Source organism: Sphaerodactylus townsendi, linkage group LG05 (genome assembly GCF_021028975.2).
Source record: "Sphaerodactylus townsendi isolate TG3544 linkage group LG05, MPM_Stown_v2.3, whole genome shotgun sequence".
NCBI classification, from domain to species: Eukaryota; Metazoa; Chordata; class Lepidosauria; order Squamata; family Sphaerodactylidae; genus Sphaerodactylus; species Sphaerodactylus townsendi.
The window spans coordinates 54,142,279-54,166,079 of NC_059429.1; the positions used below are offsets into that span (position 1 = coordinate 54,142,279).

Consider the following 23,801-nt stretch of genomic DNA (forward strand, 5'->3'; position numbering starts at 1 on the left):
TCAGATAATTCAAAACTTCCTTTCTCCCCTTGCTGTTCTTCTTTGTAAACTGGGAACATTTGTCCTTGGCATCTATTTCAGGACTTGATTTTATAATGTATGACAGCAGTGCTGTATGATAAATAAAATACGTCCATTATTTCAAACACTGGCCAATATTTTTAGCTCTTCCAAGGAAGATTCACTATTAGCATTAGTATTTTAGTTCTGCAAGTATCTCTTGTCTCAGCCTTTTTTCTGTTCACTAGTGACATATTGGTTTAACAAAAGTAAATAATGCAATTGAACTAGGATTACAAAAAAAAGTCTCAGACATTAGGTGTCAAGAATGGAATTACAAAAGTAGAAAACAATGCACTAAGAGCAAGATAATACATACAATAAACAGTGGAATAGACTACCATCTTGATTCTCTTTATGAAAGCATCCTCCCGAATCATTCAATTATACTGCAGCCCTATTGCCTTTATAAAATGTCCTCCTGAAATGTCTTGCATAGGTTGTCATATGACATACATATTACATCCATTCTGTAGTCATTCCATTGTGCAGGTAAAGTCAATGGATCACTTTCTCCCTACATGTTTAGGCTATTTGTTTGAATTCCTCTTTAGTAATTTCTCCCCTTTTTCCATTTCTTGTACATGTCCCTTTTATACATGTAAAACATGTATACATACATGTATACATACATACATTTTTACATGTCCCTTTCAAGCTCACTTGAAAGTTCTTTAGAAAACCATCCTGGTCTCTTTAGAAACCTCTCATTTTTTCTCCTCATTGGAACTGTTTGAAATTGTGCCGTCAAGATTTCACTTTTAAGAATCTCCCATCCATCTTGTACTCCCTTCTCTTTTAGTATTCTGAACCACAGTAGTTTCTGAAGTTTACTGAAATCAGCTTTCTTAAAGTCTAGAACTTGTGTCTGACTAGACTTGGCATCCCCTTTCCATTGTATAACGAACTCCAGGAGAACATGGTCACTCCCACCTAAGGATCCTACCACTTCCACCCCATTAATCAGGTTATCATTGTTGGCTAGGTTCTCAACCCTCCTAATGCCGCAACCCTTTAATACAGTTCCTCATGTTGTGGTGACCCCCAACCCTAACATTTATCCATTTTATCGATGGAGAACACTGATGCAGAGAGTCTTAGGTGACCCCTGTGAAAGGGTCATTTGACCCCCAAAGGGATCCTGACCCCCAGGTTGAGAACCATTGGACTAGAGTAACTTTGCATAGCATTACAATGCAAGTGTCTCCCTCCCAAATCTGGATCTGGTACTGCTTCCTGGTACTAACTGAGTTTACTCTAAGGCCGCTTCATGACGCCGGCCCAACCCCCCGGTCCTGGTACCGACAGGGAAGATGGCGCCGTGGTGTGCCATCGCCCAATCGGCGTATCTTCCCTGCAACCGTCTGGCGCGTCACTGAGGCCAGGGGACACGCCCTCCTGCCCTGTGTGACCGCTCCAGAGTTGCAGGGTAGGGGGGGTGTCCCCAGGCCTTGGCGACGCGCCGGACGGTCGCAGGGAAGGTTTGTCGATTGGGAAAGGAGAGAGGGATGGTTCCTTCCAACTGCTGCCGTTCGCACAGCAGCGGCTGGAAGCCGCCGTTTTCCAAAAACCTCGCTTGGGGAGCGAGGTGGGAAAATGGCGGCTTCGCGCCGCTGGGGAGGAGTGAGGGCAGCTCGTCTGGGAAGCAGCTGCGCCCCCCCATTGAACAGCTCCCTAGGGACAGCGTTTTTGCCATCCCTAGGCCGCTGTAATTGGCCAGTGCGGAAAGGGCCTAAGGGTGCCAAAATAAAAGATACATACCTTTTTTGCATAGCATGAAATCCTTCCTCCACTAGGTTGCAACATCTCATGTTGATTCACTTTTAGCCTATGTATGTATTACAGTTGCTTCATTGAGATTGCTTTAAATTCCTTCTATTATGGTTATAATGTAAAGCATTTGTGCTCTGCAAATAACCAGCTGGATTGGACACTTTTTACTGTACCATCACAGACTTCCAAAAAAGGTGTGTTGCTTTGAGAAGGTAAAAACTGATCATTCTGTCTGACAAGTAGCTGGACATGAACAGATCACTGTATGGCTATCAAATGGAGTGATCAAAAGTAGCCGCATGGCATCTGTAACAATCCCAAAACTCTCTGTAATATCAGATCCATATCTTGAAGCGAGACACTTGCAATGGAATGCTATGCGGAGTTACTCCAGCCCATTAATTTTACCTACAAAAACAACAACACTTGTAGTAAGGATACACAACTCATTCGGAACAGAAGAATGGGGTTACAGTGGAACTAACAAAGGCTTTGTAGTACAGTGTTCTGTATTATTTTATACCTTTTTTCTTCCTAGTGCCATCTGCTGGAACTTTTCCCCCCTTGCCCCTCCTAATGTCAGGTACTGCATTGGTTGGCTAGGCAGTGATTAGAGGCATTCATGTTACTGGCTTCTCCTCTACACTGTGGTAGCTATATATGGTTGTGATTTTGATCTGAAGGAATACATAGTACTAAGCATTAGGATTATTGGCTACCCACCTTCTCCTGGATTTAGTCTTTCCAAGGCATTGGGATAGGCAGCAGTATTTTCCTCATGTGGAGGGAAAAGGTAGTGGATCTCTGGTTGCTTTATGAGCCCTGACAGATGTTCAGTCATACTGACTCTGGGCCTCACTCAGTGCATTTAATATTCAGTGTCTGGATAAGAACACATCTGTTACTGCATTCACTGGGGTTGGCAGGAAAACAAAACTGTACAAATGGAGAACTGCAAATCCTTTTGAATACAAATGCATTACTGAGAATATGTTATAAATGTGCTCTTGTTCCCTGAAAAAGAGAGGGAATGAGACCACCATCAATTATTTATCATTTTTATTTTTCTCTCTGTGGAAAAATGGCAAAGATAAAAACTGTATCAGTATGGTGATCAGTGCAGCATCTTAAATATACCATGGTCTTTTTCATTCACAAATGTACTTTGCTGCCTGTTGATATTTTGAAGTAGGTGGAAAGTCTCAATGAACATTTAGGATGAAGTCAGTATTTAAATATATTGTGGACATTATATTAATAGTTATATTAGAAGGTACAGCAGCTTGAAACACAAGTATCTACACTTCAGCACATTAAGAAGAATGAGACTTTCCTGGACAGAATGGAGCAGACAACACTGGGTGGAGAACACACCGGGGATATCTCTGAGGAGGATGGCAGCTCTCATACAGAGGAGGTGGGCAATTGGAGAAATGTATCCCATAGAAGCAGAAGGACCAGGGAGCATTCTGTGAATTAGAAAGTACATAATCGTTTTGAGTTTCTCTCCCTTCTCGGTGAGGATAAGGAACAAGCATAGGAGGAACAGACTCAGCTCTCAGAGAATGCACAAGTGACAGAAGGTTCAACCCATGAAATGTCTCCTGCAAAATCCCAAAGGAGATGTGTAGCGGTGGTAGGGGACTCCTTGCTAAGGGGGACAGAAGCAGCAATTTCCAGGCCTGACAAGATGCCTGTCTGTATATATTTATTTGTAAACGCGGCCTTAGCCCTCTGAGGGAGGGCGGTATAAAAATCCAATAGTAAGTAAGTAAGAAAGAAAGAAAGAAAGAAAGAAAGAAAGAAAGAAAGAAAGAAAGAAAGAAAGAAAGAAAGAAAGAAAGAAAGAAAGAAAAAATATATTGAGAGGTGTGCTGTCTCCCTGGGGCAAAAATCTGTAATGACACAGAGAGGCTGAGAAGATGTGTCAAGCCCACTGACCATTATCCCTTCCTTTTAATCCATGTCAGAACAAATGACACAACTAGACGTAGCTTTCGGGACATCAGAAAGGATTTTGAGGCTCTCGGAAGGAAACTGAAGGAATTAGATGGACAGGTTGTCATTTCATCTCTACTTCCAGTTAAAGGACAAGGGCCCAGGTGGGAAAGAAGAATAGTGGAGGTGAATAACTGGCTTTGCAGGTGGTTCTGCCAGGGACGTTTTGACTTCTTGGACCATGGTCTGCAGTTTTATGAGAAGGGACTGCTGGCAACGGATGGGCTACTCCTCACGGCTGTAGGAAAGAGCATTGCTGCCTGAGTGAAGTAACTGAAGATACTCCCACCTGTACACCCCTGCATTAATGAAATGAAAACCCAGTTTTATGGTAAAAAAGTTGGCCATAACCGTTTATTAACAATATTGGAACAAGGTTAACTGAAGCATGAGGCACACCAAGGGGGTCTGATCTGAGTGCTGGGCAGCCCAAGTGCTGTCTCCCGGCATCCTAAATTTTCCTTCAGCCCGTTTGCTGAAGAAAATTAGCACACTTTGGAGCAGCCATGAGAGATTCCAGATGGATGGTTGCCACTTCCGAAGACTCATTTGCTGCCAGGGGTGCAAGCCATAGAAGCCCACATCTGCGCATGCCACCTGTTGGCTTGCTCACCCCAAACCTCTTAAGGAGGTTCCATCAAGCGGGTATCTCACCTGCTGTCCTCCATTTATAGATCAGTCCCCCATGCGCAAACCAACTATCGACTTTGACAATAGAACAAGCATTAACAACAATAGAAACAAGGGAGAGGTGGGTGGGAAACACAACCGGCTCTGGCAAAATGGTGGTGAGTGAGGCTGGGCCTGGCCTTATATAGGCTGCCCGGCCTCCTCCCTGTGTCGTCAGGGTGACCCGCTCCTGACGTCACAGACTGGCACCCTGCAGCCCACTGGGCATGCACGGCAGTTGACAAGGGGGCCTCACGAGCCAGACGAGGCCTCGCAAGGCCCTGGGGAAGGTGGCAGCTGCTGCCGGAGGCTGTCCCTTCCCCCATTGGCAATGGTGGCCACGTTAAATCGTGTCCGCTACTTTTTTGCTAGGAGATTGACAAAACTTATCAGGAGGTCTTTAAACTGAGTGAAGTGGGGGAAGGAGACAATATTCAAGTGGGAAGGAGTTCATTTAATACTAGAGAGAATAGGCTGAAGGTTATAGAGAGAACTGAGCAAATAGTTCAAAAACCCAACAGTGAGGGGGATAAGACCTTAAATAAGCACCCCCGGGGCAGGAACCAAAGCCTTAGATGTCTCTACACTAATGCACAAAGCATGGGTAATAAACAGGATGAACTGGAACTCTTAACACGGCATAATAAATGTGATATACTGGTGGGATGAATCTCATGACTGGAATGTAATAACTGAAGGGTACAACCTATTCCAGAGAAATAGATCAACTAGGAAAGGTGGTGGAGTAGCACTATATGTCACTATATGTCAGAGATGATTGCACCTGTGAGCCATCACTTAAATCCTGGGAACCAGGTTGAGAGCATCTGGGTAAAAATTAAGGGGGAGAAAAACAACAGTGATCTCATTGTGGGGGTCTATTATAGACCCCCAAGCCAGACTGAAGAGTTGGATGATGCCTACCTGGACCAGATGGCCAAGCTTTCACAAAGAAGAACAATATTAGTAATGGGTGATTTCAATTATCCAGATATTTGCTGGGAGTCAAAGTCTGCCAAGACTACCAGGTCCAACAATTTCCTCACTTGCCTTGCAGACAGTTTCATGGTCCAGAAGGTGGACGAGGTAACAAGGGGATCGGCTATTTTAGATCTGTTCCTAGCCAACAATGATAACCTGATTAATGGGGTGGAAGTAGTAGGGTCCTTAGGTGGGAGTGACCATGTTCTCCTGGAGTTCGTTATACAATGGAAAGGGGATGCCAAGTCTAGTCAGACACAAGTTCTAGACTTTAAGAAAGCTGATTTCAGTAAACTTCAGAAACTACTGTGTGTGATCCCATGGTTAAGAATACTAAAAGAGAAGGGAGAACAAGATGGATGGGAGATTCTTAAAAGTGAAATCTTGATGGCACAATTTCAAACAGTTCCAATGAACAGAAAAAATGAGAGGTTTCTAAAGAGACCAGGATGGTTGTCTAAAGAACTTTCAAGTGACCTAAGATATAAAAGGGACATGTACAAGAAATGGAAAAAGGGGAGAAATTACTAAAGAGGAATTCAAACAAATAGCCTAAACATATAAGGAGAGAGTCAGAAAAGCTAAAGCTCACAATGATCTCAGACTTGTGAGAGATGTTAAAAACAATTAAAAGGACTTTTTTGGTTAAGTCCATAGCAAATGGAAGAAAAAGGATATGATAGGGTCAGTGTGTGTAGAAGATAACAAGGGACAGAGAAAAGGCAGAACAACTCAACACCTTCTTTACCTTGGTTTTTCCCCAAAAGAAAAACAGTGCACAGGAAGCTGAAAGGGAAAATCAAGAGAGTCAAAAATGTCCAAGATGCTTGGAGGTTATTTAAAAACACAGTCTTAAAAGCTCAGCTGGAATGTGTTCCACAGGTTAGGAAAGGCAGCGCCCAGTCCAAAAGTGGGTTTTTTGGTTTTTGGCCTGCAGGGGCGAACGTTTGGGCTAGCAGCACCAAACTTTCAGGATTGTTTGGGGGACTCTCCTGATGATACTATCCGGGTTTGGTGAGGTTTGGTTCATGGGGTCCAAAGTTATGGACTCCCAAAGGGGGTGCCCTCAAAACATCCTCTATTGTTTCCAATGGGAGCTAATAGAAGATGGGGGCTACACCTTTGATGGTCCATAACTTTGGATCCCCTGAGCTAAACTTCACCAAACCTGAGAGCTATCATCAGGAGAGTCTCTTACTGATACCACCCATGTTTTGTGAAGTTTGGTCCAGGGGGTCCAAAGCTATGGACTCCCAAAGGGGGTGCCGTGAAAGTAATCCTGAAGAAGGAGGCAGGCAACAGATGGGGAGAGTTCTCAACCACTACCAATAACATGAAAAGCAATGGTTTCAAATTTGTAATAGTTAATTCCTAAGAGCTTTGATCTGCAAGTGTGCTGGAAGCTCTAGAAATCACTATAAAATGTTTTGGGAATAATGCTGAAAAGAAAGAAAATAAAAAAGATATAGTATACATACCTTATTGGGGTACTATTGCATTGGACTACTGTAAGACAAAGACAGATTGATGCTTCAGAAACTATGAATGCTTATGATTTTAAGAAACATCACATATCATGGCTTATTATTTTAGAGAAGTTATGGAGCATTTCATAAATATGTCTTAACTATTTTTATTTGGTGTTCTAATAAGAGATTATTATTGGTGTATTATTTTTACTGTCCTGCATCAGAAAAAAGGCAAAGTATATAAATACCCGAAATAAATAAAAAAACAACAAATTATTAGTGGTGTGCTCACACTTATTCCCCCTTGAAGGCAAAAAGAAATTTCTGAATTAGTTCTCCTAAGAGTGTAAGAAGAAGGAGGGAAAGGAATATTCTAAAATTAACAAGTGCAGGAAAAACTATTTTGAGTTGCTGATTATGAAATATTACTGTTAGTGTACCAAAATACCCATATAATTTAGTAATTCCAGTTCCACATTACTATTACTACCACAATCCTTCAAAGGTTCAGATTCCTTAAATCCAGAAAGCTGATTTAGCCAGTAGTTATTACAGGGACTCAGCCCTATTCAGCTTCACCTCTTGATCTGCTGGAAAATAGTGAGTACTCTGTTTAGTTTCATATGTAGAAAGACAATCAGCTTACTCACTACTCTCATACTGAAGCTTTGGGCTGCTTTGTAAAATAAATTCTGGGTTTTTTTTAAAGTAGTCTTTGTGTTTCCAGCAGATAACAGTAGTAGGGAAGGATAGTACAGGGAAGGCAAATGAAACGAGCTGTTTCCTTAAGAAGCTCAGATAATAATTTGTATGCCTATATAGCAATAAGCTATCTTTTATATATATATATATATATATATATATATATATATATATATATATATATATATATATATATATATATATATATATATATATATATATATATATATATATATATATATATATATATATAATTTTCAGATGTTTTAATAGGTTTCTGAGAATAATATATGAGAAAGGGAAGCTTCCATTATTGTAAAGATGAAAAAGCAAATTTCTCTCAACATTCAGTTTCTCATCCATTCCTGTATGTCTTCAGGTTGCTGATAGACCTTATGATTATTTTATAATCCATGGAGAAAGAATATTTCTTATAGTTACTCTCCTGATTTATAGAGAGGTTCATATGCCTAGCCACCAGACTATAAAAGGTAACCATTCTTCTTCTCTGGCAGTAGCATTGCTTGTGTCTAGTTTTCTTTCAAGAAAAGGAAGAGAACTTAGGAGTAACAAAGAGTTCCTTTTACTTGGCCATGGAGTTTGAAAAACATTAGAAACAGTAGGAATTTCCTACATAGCTTGTAGGAGACTTCCATCATTTTATCTTACCCAGAACCCTGCCCAAATTCCAGGGTAAATGAAAAATAACCTTTTCCCCCTTACACACACACTTGTATGTGTACCATTGGAAGGGTCAAGGGATCGGTGGTGACCACAGGTAATAACAGGGGTGTACCACCCATGGGGGCATGATCGGTTCCCTGCCCCCCACACACGCTCCATGTACTGGAGTTAGCAGAAAAGCTAGGGGGTGGGTTCTGCAGCAGCAGGCCAACCCACGAGTCCACCAGCTGCCGAGCCCCATCTCCCCGCCTCCCTGCAGACCAGCTTCTATCCTTCCCAGGCCCTCGGGAGGGCAGAAGCTAGCCTACAGGAAGGTCGGGACAGGTGGGCTTGGCGGTGGGGCTTGGCAGTGGGCAGCCCAGGCAACAGACTGTCCCGGGAGCCGGCCTGCTGCCGTGGTGCCCATCCAAGCCACCCCTGAGCCCTGCCCTCCCCTGGCCTTTCTGCTAACTCCCATAAGTGGGGCATGCGGGGGAGCAGGGAGCCGGTCATGCCCCTGGCGCCATTTAGGCCCAGTATGACACTGGGTAATACATGGTTTGGTAACAAACCAAACAAAGTATTTGTAGATCCCAATGATATGAATGTACATGAGGCACAATGTGACCAAAAACCATTTTTGAAGATTTCCAAGCTTGAGTTCCGCTGATAGTGAAACCTCTGAGTAGAACTTTTGTTGCCCCTTTACTCTCATATTAAGGCAGGGGCTCCTAGGATTTTGCAATATAGTTCTAAAATTATATGAGAGTCCCAGTATTTCTCCTACTCTCAACTTAAACTATCACAATAAATAAGATGGTATATTATATAATAATGTTAACAAAACAAGGAACTCCAAGTGTTTCATGTAAGATAATGTGCATGTTCTTGGGAGATACACACAATATTATGTAGTTAATTAAGAAATATGCATCACTGAATAGTGTATGTAATTCCTAGCTGTCTCATCTTACTGTATATTTTGAGCTATAGTCCCTACTTAATATTTCTAGAAAGAAAAAATGTGGACAGTAATTAAAAGACTGTGATCTTGGCGTGGTGGTGGGATTGCATGGGAAATACCAGTTACTTCATTACTCTGAATATTTTAGAAATGTAATTGGTACTGGCTACTGATCTGCTCCCAAGCCCAATTCAAAGTGTTGGTTTTCATCTTTAAAACCCTACATGGCTTAGGATTGGAGTATCTAAAGGACTGTTTTCTCTCATATGTTCCTGTTAAAAATTAAGATTGCTGGAGAGGTGCTACTGACTCTCATCAATCAAATAAGTTCATTTGGTGAATATACAAGAGAGGACCTTTTCAGTAGCAGCCTCACAATTGTGGGAAAACCTTCCCCAGGAAGTACGCTTGGCCCCTTCACTTTCAAACTTTAGGAGTCAGCTAAATATAGTTCAATTTATAGTCCAAAAATCTTACCAGTCTCTACAGTACAATTGGACTCAAATCTAGCTGTTCTTTGCACAGGAATCTGCAGAAGAAGAAAAAAGGAAAACCGAAGCAAATTTGCATCCCCTCAAACTTTGGCTGGTGTCACCTGAGATAATGAAAGTTCCCTAGAATCATCTGACCAGTTTTTTTAAAAAAATAAAGCAACACAATCTTACATTTCACAGACCTGTCATTTGACAATATCAAGGTTCAAGAAGAGGAAGGAATATCATCAGCGTACCTTGGAATGAGCTAGAGACTGAATAAGAGCAAAACTTCTGAAAATTTTGGAACCATGGGAGAAACTTTTTTTTTACTTTAAATCAGGATTTAAAGTTATTTTCCCTTTTCTGCCCATTCCAAACTATACTGAATTACCAAGTAAATGCTTAGGGTATTGTCCAACAACTGTTGTGGAATCACAAAACTTCCTATTATATCAATATACTGGCATTAGAAGCAGGTAATACCGGCATCCATTTTTAATGACATATCATTATGTTCTCTCTCTGCTCCCCCCCCCATTTATTTCTTTGTTTCATTCCCTTTTCTTCTGTGATATCCTCCATTTTTAATAGTAAAAGAAAATTTACTGCAGTAAAAGACCACAGACATTACTAACAGTGCACAAATTGTCATTACATCTGAAATATGTTTCTGGATTGCTTTGTTAAAAAACACAGCTTCTGTCTCTTGGATCCTTCTTGCCTCACTCTCATAACAGAATACATTGGTCTGTTTATTTTCCTCTGCAGTGATCTAGAAAATAAGCATAAGCTGTGTGTATAACTTACATCATAATTTGGTTTCCTGACAAGTTTACTGATAGGTATTTTTCTGTAAACCCAGGCAGAAAAATGTTCCTTTAAACTAGAAAAATGCATTTAACATATGCTATCAAGCCACAACAGCACAGTTATTAAAAAGGAGCTTAACATTCAGGCACTTTTCAGCTGAATGTCAAAGAATTATTTAACCATCAGAATATGAAATACATAATTACCATCTGATAAGATCTAACATCTTGCTACTTTGTTAGAATTTATAACAGCTCAGTACAGCTCATTCGGTGCACAAGGTTTATGCGGTATTCAGCTTTCCCATGTTAGTCTTACTGCATGTATTTAATATTTAATATCAGTAGTAAATGAGAACTGAGTTCTTAAGCACAATCTATTTCAGACTACTGATGAGCACCATATACAGAATAGTAGTTGCTAGGGACTGGGAAGAATTCATTTCATATTCTTAATATAACTGCATTATATAGAAAACAATCTCCACTTTGACAGATCTGTTCAGAAAGTATAAAAGGAAATGTTAGTAACAAAACAGTTCTTTGTGTGTGAAATGTGCTAGTCTTTCCCTTAAACAGATTTTGAAATTAGGTCATGAATTAAATGGATTGTGTGATCCAGTCCTGTCTAACTCTTTTGAAGAACTTTTCACATCTCACAAAACACACACATACACAGTACGGGCTCTTAGCCGTGTGGGAAGCCTATGCTCTTACTCTTCTTATCTGTAGAATAGGTAGGTTAAAGCAGCCTCTAGCAGAAAGCACCTTGAAAGAACATATGAGAAAAATCACAAGATCAAAACAGAAATAACAAAGGGGAACTTGCTGCAGGTGTTATGTTTTTGGTAGATAATTCATAAAGTATTCCGTTCATTTTTTGGGAGCAAACTTAAACAAAAATAGGGGCTTAGAGAATAAATAAATGAAATGCAATAGCACAAACTGAGCATCAAAACAATTTTAAAAAATTAGATGAAGAACTTTGGGCAGTGCCCAAAACAGAATACAATCATCCAGACCATTCACCTGAAGTTTTGCACTTTGAGATGTAAGAATTTCAGCAACACCTGGGCACCTAGTACAGAACCATAACATGGAGAAGGGCTAGAGTGCCTCTATGTTTTCCTCAAGGAGAAAACAGCATCTCCAAAGCTTACTCAGGTTGAGAAAATGGTGCAAGAGAAAAGGAATGAAGTCTGTGATTCAGTTCAAGGATTCAAGGTGCTATTTAGCCAATTCAGGTAACATTCTATTTACTGGTTGTGAACAGGAGCTCAGTTTTTCAGTAGGTGGTTCATGAGCAGTTTGAGCCTATTTGGCAGATTACTTTTTCACTGTGTTCAGTGATTTCATGTATGGACATTTTTCTATAGCCTATATTTTGAGGAGTTTTTATTAGAGACATGTGAGCAGGGAAGGCAGATATATAAAAATCAGTTTTACAGAAAGTAAAAAATAATAATGTCTAGAGCCGACCTGCCGCCACTAGCTGCATTCACCCAAAGGCCAGGAACGGGGCTACAAGGAAGCACTGGAATGGGGGGGTGCCATGGGGGGGCTTTCTTGGTGGGCATAAATAGCCAGAGTGTGCACTGGGTGCACTCTGGTCTAGCTACGGCTCTGGTGGTGGTCTGTGTGGCTGTGGTCTACCACAACCTACTACAGTCAGTTAAATCTGGCTGTGAAAGCCTTTGACAGTACTTTTAACCCTTTCAGTGAGTATTGGAAAACTTAAATATGAGCAGCCTTAAAGTCTTCATGTAGGCTGATTCTGTCAAGCAACCATGACTGCCCATTTGGATATTCATTGGAGTCTTAGCTGTAAATTCCTCCTTAACTCACACCCTTCCCTACTGACATATAAATCTGGGAGCATGCTCATTGCTGTCTGAAAATTTGGGTCTTTATCCAGATTTGTAGCAAAATTCCTCCTGTTTATCCCAAGCTCCATTTGCGATTCACAGTCTATGACTTGGTTCAGAATTAGTTATATGATGTAAGAAATAAACACCAGTGAAGTTCTATATTTCAAAAATTGGGAACTTCGCATTGCCAATTAAGTGGCAATGCCACTGACTATAATTCAGTAAATACATACGTTTTAATTTTTACATATCATCCAATTTCTTAATACTATTAATGCATTGCATAGCAAACATCCATTCAATTTTTACAATGTTTATATCCCCTTAACAGAGACAAGGGACATGCATATTGTAAAAATTGAATGGATGTTTGCTATGTAATGCATTAATAGCATGAAGAAATTGGATGATATGTAAAAATTAAAACGTATGTGTATTAGTGCCAGCAGTTAGGTGCAATGTGGGGTTTTTTTTAATACTTCAGTAAATGCCAACAGAATTTCAATACAGTTTTCAAGGTTTGTAACCTTCACTCAGTAGGCCATATCTGCCCAGTTTCAGAAAGGTAAGAATATAAGCTCCAATTTTATAAGCAATAAAAAACAGAAAAAAATGTCAAATGAAAATACTAGTAATGCTTTGATTGTTTATTGCTTCTGGTATATCAGTTTCATATCTCCTGCTCTTTCCAGACTCGCTCCCTGTCCTTCTGGAATGCACATACCAGAAATAAAGCCCCTGCTGCTTGGTTGACTGAGTGAAAGCTTCATGATTACCATTACAACTAATTAAAACCGTCCTATTTATGCAGTAATCCCCTTGGGGGTAGAAATATCTCCAGGCACTGGATGGTAATTGGATAAGTTTTTAGATGGTGTATCATCCAATTTTTTATCATAAGAATTCATTTTAATGGCCCATAAATTTCATCCTGAATGTTGGAATTCCAGTCCCTTCTGGGAGACATATGATCTCAGGAAAATTTATCCAAATAGGGTGAAAAGCAAACATATTATAGGCAAAAATAGGTTTCACATTGAAACTGATGGAACAAAAAAAAATGAATAGGATTAGGTCATATATTTTGATTCACATTCATTTTAATTTTGAAAGTAAATGAAAATAAATTGGCCATTTTTAGTTTATTTATTTAAAATCAATATGCATTCCTAAATACTTATTAACTCTTACGAATTCTCAAATAGAAGAATACTAAAAACCATACCAGACACCCCATCTATAATAGTACCACCTTACACTCTTCTAAGCCTATTGATTTTAATGGTGAAGGACTGTAATGGTGAATGATGACATTGAAAAACATTTTAGCTAGTTGCAGTGCCTTATACATGAATATATTTCTAGATCTAGAAAACAGCTGCAGAATGATTCTTATCTTGCTGTTACTGACATCAGTGCTGCAGTGGCATAACCTGTTCTTCCGCCCGACATGCAAATAAGTCAGGGCTGATTCACACATGTACTTCCGTCACTTTGTACTGGACTTGTCATTTGATGGATCATAAGTAAAAGTAAAGATAGTCCTCTGTGCAATAACTGGATCATTGCTGACTCATGAGGTCTTATTGCATCATGAAATTTACTTGGCAGACTGTGTTTCCATGGTGGTTTGCCATTGCCTTCCCTTTAGTCCCAGCATTTTACTCTTTTTACCAACCTTGAATAGATGGAAGGCTGCATCAACCTTGAGCTGGTTTATCAGAAACCAACTTCTGTCAGGACCAAACACATGTCAGGAGCAGAGCTTTGTCTGCAATACAGCAACTTAGCACTCTTCTCATAGGTGTATCCAAATATGAGAACTGCCTCAACTGGAAAGCATTTTGTCAGACTGGTGGTGCTGTGTGGTTTCTGGGCTGTATGGCCGTGTTCTAGCAGCATTCTCTCCTGACGTTTTGCCTGCATCTGTGGCTGACCATTTTGTCTGACCATTTTTTGCTGGCTCTAAACCGGGCATTTCAGATATGCAAGTGATCAATGAAAATTGAGGTAATAAACTGATTAACAACACAGTCCTACAAATAAGCACAATGAGCACAGATGGAGTAACTGCCTAGAATTGTGTTATTATGTTCAAAGTGTGCTGGTATATGTAGAAGTAGGAGCCGCTTGGTGTAGTGGTTAAGTGCTTGCACTGCCACTCACACGGTCAGGAGTTCGAGCTCCCTGTGGGTCAGATATCCTGGCTGCTGGCTCATGGTCAACTCAGCCATCCATCCATTTCTTGGTCGGTAAATGAGTACCTAGCTCATAGCTAGGGGGTAAAGAATAGCTGGGGCAATGGCAAACTATCCCACAAAAGGGAGTAAAGAATAGCCGGGGCAATGGCAAACTACCCCACAAAAGAGGCTTGCCTATGAAATCACTGCTTGCAGTGGTACCCCAGGGTCAGACACGACTGAAGGGAAAACTTTACCTTTGTATGTAGAAGTATCCCACATAGCTCTTAGGATCCCAACCTATTCAGTAATCCCCTTGTAGTAAGGTAAGATATGGGCGTCTCATATATGCATTCAATATATGCATTCAATTAGTCTAGATAAACCATTTCTTGTTTAGATGTTTAACCAGGAAATGCGAAGACAAATGGAATGGTGTAGCCTGATCTTGGAAGCTAAGTAGGGTCAGTACTTGGAAGGGAGACCTCCAAGGAAGATTCTGCAGAGGAAGGCAATGGCAAACCACCTCTTCTTCTCATTTGCCTTGAAACCTCCTTAATAAGATCACCAGAAATCGATTGCAACTTGCCAGCACTATATATACACACAATGCATTTAGCATACATGTTTGTGTGTGACCAATTAAGTAACCTGTAGGCAGCATCTGGTTCACCAAATTAGCCTGATGGACAGGGTAAGAGCTCACCAACAAGATCAGAACTCCATCTGAATAGCACAGAGCACTCTTAAATATGTTCTTATTTCTCACAGTTTACACAGTGATCTGATTCATGATCCATATAAAGAAGGTTGTCTTGAACAATGGAAATACCAGTATTTTGTTCCCGTTGTTAATAAATATTATTTATTTAACCCTTGTTAATAAATATTGTCATCCTCCTGATAGCGAACTAACAGTTGCCATCTGAGGAGGGGAGGATGAGCTCAAGGGTGTGGAAAAACAACACAGACAACCACCTTGTGTGAATAAAATTTGGTCACGGCCTGTTAATTGGTATGCTGGCTGAAAGAAGCAGAGGTGCAGCATACGGGATGGATCCGGCACTGGGATGTCTCCTGTCCCCCAGTAATAACCTTCCCCTAGTTCGATGCATGGGGGAAAAACTAATACCTGGAGCAGCAAGATAGTGGGAGCCATCTGGGCGCTGGCCTTTGGATGAACTCCCCTTACTGCCAAGAGGTGCAAGCCACCTGCAGCCCCCACCTGGGCATGTGGTACACATTCTCACTATCATCTTCCAGGCCTCTTATGGAGGTCCCCACCAAAAGGTGAGGCTCAGCACGCAGGCTCTCCCTCCCCTGAATGGATCAGTTCCCATTCAGGTGTAGTTTTTGCCTAGAACCATCCAATAAATGAATTTCATTTTGGGCCACAGTGGTATTGCTATGCACGTTTCTAATAACTTAATATGTTCTATCTTTAGGTATTGTACAGATGTTCTCTGCTGTGCCATCTTTGTATTGGTCATATTGGGTTACATTGCTTTAGGAATTGTGGGTAAGTAAATACTGTTAAGTTTAACTCTTAATTCATTGATGTATACTCATTTACTCGACAAGTACATCTAGCTTTACATTAATTACATTAATTTCAATTAAGGATAATCACATTCTTTAATATCTTCCTTATGGGAGAGGGTAGAGTCAAAATGATGTCTGTATTGTCAAAAGAAAGTCCAAGCTGAAACAATGCATGTAGAAGTCTCATGGTTAAATAATTTTATTCTTTGTAACTGAAACTGCTAGGCAAAAAAAACCTAGCAATTGTTAAGGGAGGAAAAGTTCTCTCATTTAAGAGACTTTTCATTCTTTATAATGTTACCAAAAAAGTCTGTGCAATAATGACATAAACAGCACAAGCTGTTCAACAGTGCAATGCAGAGCTTTCACCATTATCCTTAATAAGCATTTTAGTTAATTTGAAATAACTTTTACTGAGACAAAACTGATATTATAAGCATGACATAACATCATCTTACTATGCATCTTCCTGCCCCTCAGTACCTGCATAATCACATTAATTAATATCTTTCCTATGAGAGAAGGTAGAGCCAAAATGATGTCTATATTGGTATCTATATTAAGTCTTGTATGACTTAAAAATATCATGGGAGTTAAAAAATGTAGGGAGAGAAAATAAATACTCTGTTCCCCCAGTGCATCCTTGCTGTCAAATTTGTATTTTATGTCTGATTTACACTGATTTACACTAAAAGGAGGACAGGAGATCTGCTCATGGCTTTTATATATCTACTTAACTATGTTATTTTTAGTCTTCTTTTTTCACTGGAACCCAAGGAAGATTACACAGACTAGTTAATGCAAATAACCAGACACATACGGCCCATAGGTACATAGAGTCACCCATGTCCCTGGGTGCATACCTTTTGGTCACTTGGGGGGCACCAGTCACTCCCCCCATGTGACCAAAAGGTGTGCGCCCCAGCCACACACCACTGAGCCCTGCCTCCCTGCAGGTTGGCTCAGGAGGCAGCCTGCCGGGAGGCAGGGGAGGGCACGGCTTGGAGGTGGATAGCCGCTGCACCAGCTTTGGCCACCCGCCACCACCAAGCCCGGTCCCGGCCTCCTTGCAGGCCTCCCCAGTTCCTGCCAGCCAGCATGGACTCCAGGGGTGGGGTGTGTGGGGCTCAGCTTGCATGGAGGCCGAGGGCAGGACTCGGCAACAGGGGGCCTTGCCCCGAGTCTCAATCCCCAGCCCCACCCCCACCCTTTGTAAAGGCCTCCCCAGGTTATCCCCATTGCTGGCCTGCATGCAGGCCAGGGGTAGGTGGGTGGGGGCAGGGTGGGGCTCGACATTTACCAAGATGGGGTGGGGCTCAGTGGCAGGTAGCTCTGCCTCCCTATGCCCCATGCCCCAGCCTCTGTGCAGTTATCCCCAGGCCCTGCTGGTCTGCACAGAGGCCTGGGGTGGGGCTCAGCTGTGGGTTGCCTTTCCTCACTGAGCCTTGCCCCTGGCCTCCGTGCAGTTCTCCCCAGGCCCTTCTGGCCTGCAAGAAGGCCGGTGGGTAGTGGGGATTGGGGCTCAGCATGCACAGACGCCAGGGGGTGGGGCTCAGTGGCCCTGCCCCTGAGCCCTGCCCTTGACCTTCATTCAGGCCTCCCCAGGCCCTGCTGAGGAGGTCAGTGGGGCAGGGTGGGACTGGTGTGCACGGTGGCTGGGGGCCGGGCTCGGTGGGGGGCTCCTGGAGAAGGTGTTGTTTTCAGGTGCCGTTTCCCCCAGATGCACATCTGTAAGTAACAAAATCAGACATTCAGTGAACACTGAAATAGTATTTGGGTTGTAGAACCAACCAGAAAATAAAAAACAAAACTGAAGCAAAGCATAAATGTTAACATGACACGTTACATAATGCAGAATTACATAATAGAATCCAGCCCACACTAAGCTATACACAATAGTACAGACTACAGTCCCCAATAATTTATCCATATAACATCGTGAAGCCTATTGTACAGTGCTACCTTTTTGCCTGCTTAGAAAAGCCTTCTAGAATAATTAAATGTGGAAGAAATGGTTATCCATATAAGGATGCCAGTCACAGACGCAGGCAAAACATTAGAGGCTAAAACCATCAGACCACACAGACTGGAAAACCCATAATAGCCAGTACTCCATTTGTTCACAGAATGGGCTAGGTTTAGGGTGCAAAATTCTCAGCATCTTTCTGCACATCCATTCCCCATGGCAATTCTGTGATCATTCTGCAATTGTGGATGGAAAACTTTAGACAAAATAACTCTGCTTTAAAAAATTGTTTTGATGAGTGTGTGTTGCGGGGGCAGGTTTAATGGTCTTAAAATGTAGTTTCACTTATGTATATTTTAAACAGGCACCTTGGTGGCCCTTGAAAGGGCAGATAGGCAGCATAATTTTTTTTGTAAATAAATAATTAATAACCATTTCTTCCACATTTAATGTGAAGAGTGTTTTTCTTCCTGTATTCTGTTCACTTTTGCTCCTGTGTAGCAGTGGACAGTGGAACAGTAAGAATTTCCAATTAGGGATATTAGAGGTATGCACCATATTTTTTGGTATTTTTTAGATTTGAGTTTATTGAACCTAAACTTTTTCAGAAAAGTTAAAAAGAGCTAAATACTCATATCAATAAATGGAATGTTTTGGCTTTTTTTGTAAATTCAAAAATTTCCGGCTTCATTTTTGCAAGGTAAAGGGAGTTGTTTTTGCAAGGTAAAAAGACCAAATTTGCAGCATAGCTGCAGTTAACTCTCCTTAGAAGGACCTTGAAGTTTGGTGCAATTCGGGTCAAGGGGTCAAAATCTATGAGCTCCCAAAGGAGGTTCCCCCATATTTCATTGCAAACCGTTGAAAACTCCAGTGGATAATGTGGGCATGCTCTTCAGTGGGCCATAAAATTGGACCCCAAACGTCATCAAACTTTGGGGGGGAGGGGAGTTTGTCTAAGGAGAGTCACCTGCAGCTATGCTGCAAATTTGGTCCCTTTACCTTAAACACTGTCCTCAGAGCTCCTCAAATTTCCCTGTAGACTTAATGGACCAGTGTCACAGCCAAGCATGGGTGAGAAAAAGTTCCCACCACTGACTTCAATTGGTGGTGGTGGGGAGGATGGGTAATTGTTTTGCTCCAGCTGCATTCAATTGGATATCTTTATGGGGTTCTGTTTTTCAAGATAGAGACACCCAATTTGCAGCACAGCTGCTATTGAGTTTGGTGCAAAGTGACACACCATTCAGTGGCTTGACAGTGAATACTGTCCAGACCTAAAGTCTGCCCTACCCTTGTTTAACACCAGTCTGGGAAAAGCCCGCTCCAGAGGCAGTGAAGCCAAATTGGGATTAGTGCGAGAGAGGAAGGCTATGTGTGCCTGAATCTCACTGGGCATAGGCTGGGTGTGTGTGTGTGTGTGTGTGTGTGTGTGTGTGTGTGTGTGTGTGTGTGTGTGTGTGTGTGTGTGTGTGTGTATTCAGTGGGTTGTGGATCAGAAAGGACTAGTGTCTGTCTGTGAAGAAATTTAGTAGATCTAAAGCAAAATTGTTTCTGAAGAGACACCTGCGTGTGTCTGTGTGTGTGTGAAACCTAAGTAACATCTGAAGCTCTGTAATTTTTAAGTGAAAAGAACCTCTCTGAAACTAACAAGCTTTAGTACCTCTCTGAGCCAGTTTAAGAAGACTTTCTTTTGTTTTTAAAATAAATTTAATTCGTTGTGTTCAAGTTACCCTTGTGCCAGCCTGCGTTTGTGTGTGAGAGATTGAAGAGTGCCTGTTTTTGTGGTTGGAATCCCAACCAATTTGAGTTCCCTCCATTTTTTTTGATTAAGGGACTCTGAAGGACATTCCCCTCAAACCAAGAGGAAATGTGAGGTGGGATCCTTTATTATATTTGGCAGCCAGCAGCAGTTTTGGGATTCCTAGTTCCTTCTCTTTAATGGTGGCAGCAGAGTAAAAAGAAGATCCCTGAACACTAGTCTGGGATATTTTGGGTAGCAAAGGAAACCCCACTGGTCAAGCTATGGGTGCGGGGAACCATGGACGCAGGTAAGGGGGGGTTCTCGCTGAAACCCTCCCCATCTTACAAGTTCGAACCTCCTACCACCCGCTTTGTGGATCTTAAAAACATTTTAAAAGCTTTTTGGTTTTTGGCCTTGCATTGTTTAGGCTAAAGCAATCAAATCCTCAGGGATTGTTTGGGGGACTCTCCTGATGATAGTCACCCAGGTTTGCGAAGGTTGGTCCAGGGGGTCCAAAAGCTATGGATTCCCCAAAGGCACCCCCATTGCTCTTGAGTGGGAGCTAATAGGAGATGGGGCTACACTTTTGAGGGTCCATAACTTTGGGCCCCCTGAACCACACTTCACCAAACCTGGGTGGTATCATTAGGAGAGTCTCCTAAAGATACCCTAAAAGTTTGGTGCTGCTAGCTTAACAATTGCACCCCTGACAGCAGGCACCCCCCAAATTTCCCCAGATTCTCCTTTTAAATCCACCCCCTTCAGCATGGATTTAAAGGGAGAATCTGAGGTCCTCAGTTTAGAAGAAGAAGAGTTTGGATTTATATCCTCCCTTTCTCTCCTGTAGGAGACTCAAAGGAGCTTACAATCTCCTTGACCTCCCCCCCCCCACAACAAACACCCTGTGAGGTGGGTGGGGCTGAGAGAGCTCCAAAAAGCTGTAACTAGCCCAAGGTCACCAAGCTGGCGTGTGTGGGAGTGCACAGGCTAATCTGAATTCCCCAGATAAGCCTCCCCAGATAAGCCTCCACAGCTCAAGCTGCAGAGCAGGGAATCAAACCCGGGTCCTCCAGATTAGAATGCACCTGTTCTTAACCACGACGCCACATTGAAAGTGATGCTGTTTCACGGTGGGTGATAATCCACCCCAAGGCAGCATCACTTTCAATGTTGTTTAACTGGGGACCCCAGATTCTCCCTTTAAGGTGGATTTAAAAGGAGAATTTGGGCTCTGTAGTTTAAACACCATTGAAAGTGATGCTGTTTGTGGGGGGGGGGGGATTCCAGCATCACAGCAGCTGCCGGGGACGGGGACGGGATGGGACACAAAACTCAGATTTTGCACAGGGCTCCATTTTCCCTCTATGCCTCTGCCCAGAGGGGAGGGCAGAAGGAACTGCTGGCTGCCGGCTGGGAGCTCAGCTGATGGAGGGCAGGGGAGGGGAGGGGAGGGCAGGGCAGGGGAGTCTTCCGTCCCTGGCCTTGGAGAGCTACTTTTATAAGCGCTAGGCCAGGGGCGGGGCTTGGGGAGGCGTGGCCATGCCCTAGGGGCAAGTGGGGGTGTGACCCCACCCCTGAACCCCTCCCATAAAAAAATCTATACCTACATCCCTGGTGGGAACCTTGATTGTAGGCCACACATCCCGTCACAATTGGTGGCTAGCGGTAGGATAATATCTCTCCCTCGCCCGGAATATAAGGACCCCTTACACCCCCCTCTTTTCCCCCCAACTCTGGCCTGATCTGAACTTCTTTGCCCCCCCCCCCCATCCTTGGGCTATACCTAGATTTATCGAGGGCGCGCGCAGAGTCCCCAGCTCTGTAATCAAGCGCACATTTTGGCAAAGGGAGAACACCAATAAAAAAAAACATTCAACACAAATTACATTGCTGATGGTGTTACAGATATTAGTGGGAAGGGTTTCCTCCCTCTGTCTCTCTTGCTCCGTTGATCACTTCCAGGCGCAGCAGAGCAGCTTGCTCGCCGATGGCTGGAGACCCCAACCTGCTCCCCAGAACGACCCCCACCCTCCCACAAGAGCTCCAAACTCATCTGAGACACCTGAGCGCAGTGCAAAGGGACTCCTCCATGGCTTCCTTCCAGAGGAGAACACCCCGCGGGTGCCCCCCCACTCACTCAGCCAGCCCCAGCCAGCCCCGCTGCCTCACGCTGGATGGATCTGAGCCGTGGTGCCGCTCCTCCTCCTCCTCCTGGCTGGGTGAGTGCAGCTCTCCGTGAGCCAGCTCAGCTCTATGAATTTTTTAAAGGGGCAATTCCCCAAAGATTGCTTAAAGGGGAAAGCAATCTTTAAGCAATCTTTGGAGAATTGTCCTTTTAAGAAAGTCATAGATAAAGGCTCAGGCTGACTGCCGGAGCAGTAGTCTGGAGCTGAGCCTGAGACATGGGTGAATGAGCGGGATGAGTGGGGCTGGTGGGCGGGTGGCGGATGATGGGGGGCAGAAGCCTTGTCTTCCCCACATGACCTTCAATTTTGCCCAATGGGTGGGACGCCGCATCTTGCTGAACTTTGGAGGCGCCACGGAGGTGGAGCTCTCCCCCCTCTGAGTCTGACCTGCTCAGCTGCTCGGGTGGCTTGTGTGGGCCAGGCCAGCCACCGTCGGGAGTGGGCAGGGCTCCGGCTCAGGAATTGTGATGCCCCCACGTGACCAACAATTCCTGTGCACAAGGCAGCTGCTCACTCTGCCCAATGGGCAGTCCGCCTCTGCCTTGAGGAAGACTCATTGTTCAGCATTCCAGGGGAGCACTGATAAACGTTGTTAGCTGAAAATATCACTTAGGTGGGGGAAAAACTGCTCATTCACCTCTAACCTCCTCTTCTCTTGGTACCATGCCCCTTTGAGCTTGCACAGGCTGAACATGCTGGGAGAGATCCCAAGTCCAATTGGTAATTTTGCCCTTGGTGTGTGGGTCACACATGGTTACCAACATATAGATCTTCTGCTGTATGAGAGCCATTGGATTTAGAAGTGTGTTTAGGATTGGCCTTTAAGTGTCAAATTAAAGTGAGATAACTGGTCACCTCACTTGGTTATTCTCTAATATAAATATTGAAGTGCTGTAGGACCAGGCAATATAGACAATTCCCATTACCAATTACATTGTGAAGAATGTAGCTTGAATAGTAACACAGTCAGCAGTTTAATCAACTAAATGTTTACCTGGCAGTTTGCAGAGTTCAATTCATAGCAGGAAAAAAATCTTCTCAGATAGTAAAAATCCATTTACAATAAAAAAAACCAAATCACTTTAAAGGCAAGATGTAAATACAGCCTGTCTTGCTTGTTTTCTCTTGAACTGGAGAAAGTTCAACATTAGAAGTGTCGGGTTCAGTCCAGGGATGTATCATTTCCTTGTCTTCCCCAAGTAAGAAACGCTGCCTGTCTTAAGCATGGGGTTCTTAGTAAGCTCAGGATTCTGCCATTGTGGCACATCTCATTTATCTCACTATGCGGTTTCCTCAGATTTCCATTATTTTGCTCTGAATTCCTGACTAATAATTATTTGAAACAGGTCTTGGGTTTGATAAATGTATAAGATTTGAGTTAAGTCAGGAGTCATGGAAAATTCTTGTCATCCCTATCCAAATATTTCATTAATGATCACAGCATGTGGCAGAAATGGAAATCCCACAAGCACATTAATAATATTTTAGCTTGAACTGGAAAAGGTCTTGAAAGGTGTTTTGTCTGTTCTCTCTTCTTCATTTTTTACATCTAGCCTGACAAAGAGTTTATGAGATCTTTAAAGTTGGCAGACTGTGTTGTTTTTTGAGTGGTCTTAAAAAGTTTTTCTCTTTAAGAAACAGATGGTTTAATGTATGAACACTGCTGTAACTGATTCATAGTTCCTTGATCTGGATAATGGATTGGCCCAAAGACTCGTGAATGAGAGACAAGCAGAAAGAGGACTGGGAGATGT

General features: G+C 42.6%; 1 protein-coding gene across 3 annotated transcripts in view; it reads left to right on the forward strand.

Annotated features, from left to right (window-relative positions):
* The window catches only part of SLC44A5 (solute carrier family 44 member 5), a 166,407-nt gene that overhangs the window by 74,110 nt on the left and 68,496 nt on the right, over positions 1-23,801 (forward strand). For 2 of the 3 annotated variants that reach the window (XM_048496003.1, XM_048496005.1), the window contains exon 3: positions 16,058-16,131. The exons of the other annotated variant lie outside the window; for it this stretch is intronic. In XM_048496003.1, the coding sequence (XP_048351960.1) occupies positions 16,058-16,131 (74 nt within the window). The remainder of the gene's footprint in view (positions 1-16,057; positions 16,132-23,801) is intronic. 3 annotated transcript variants of the gene reach the window in all.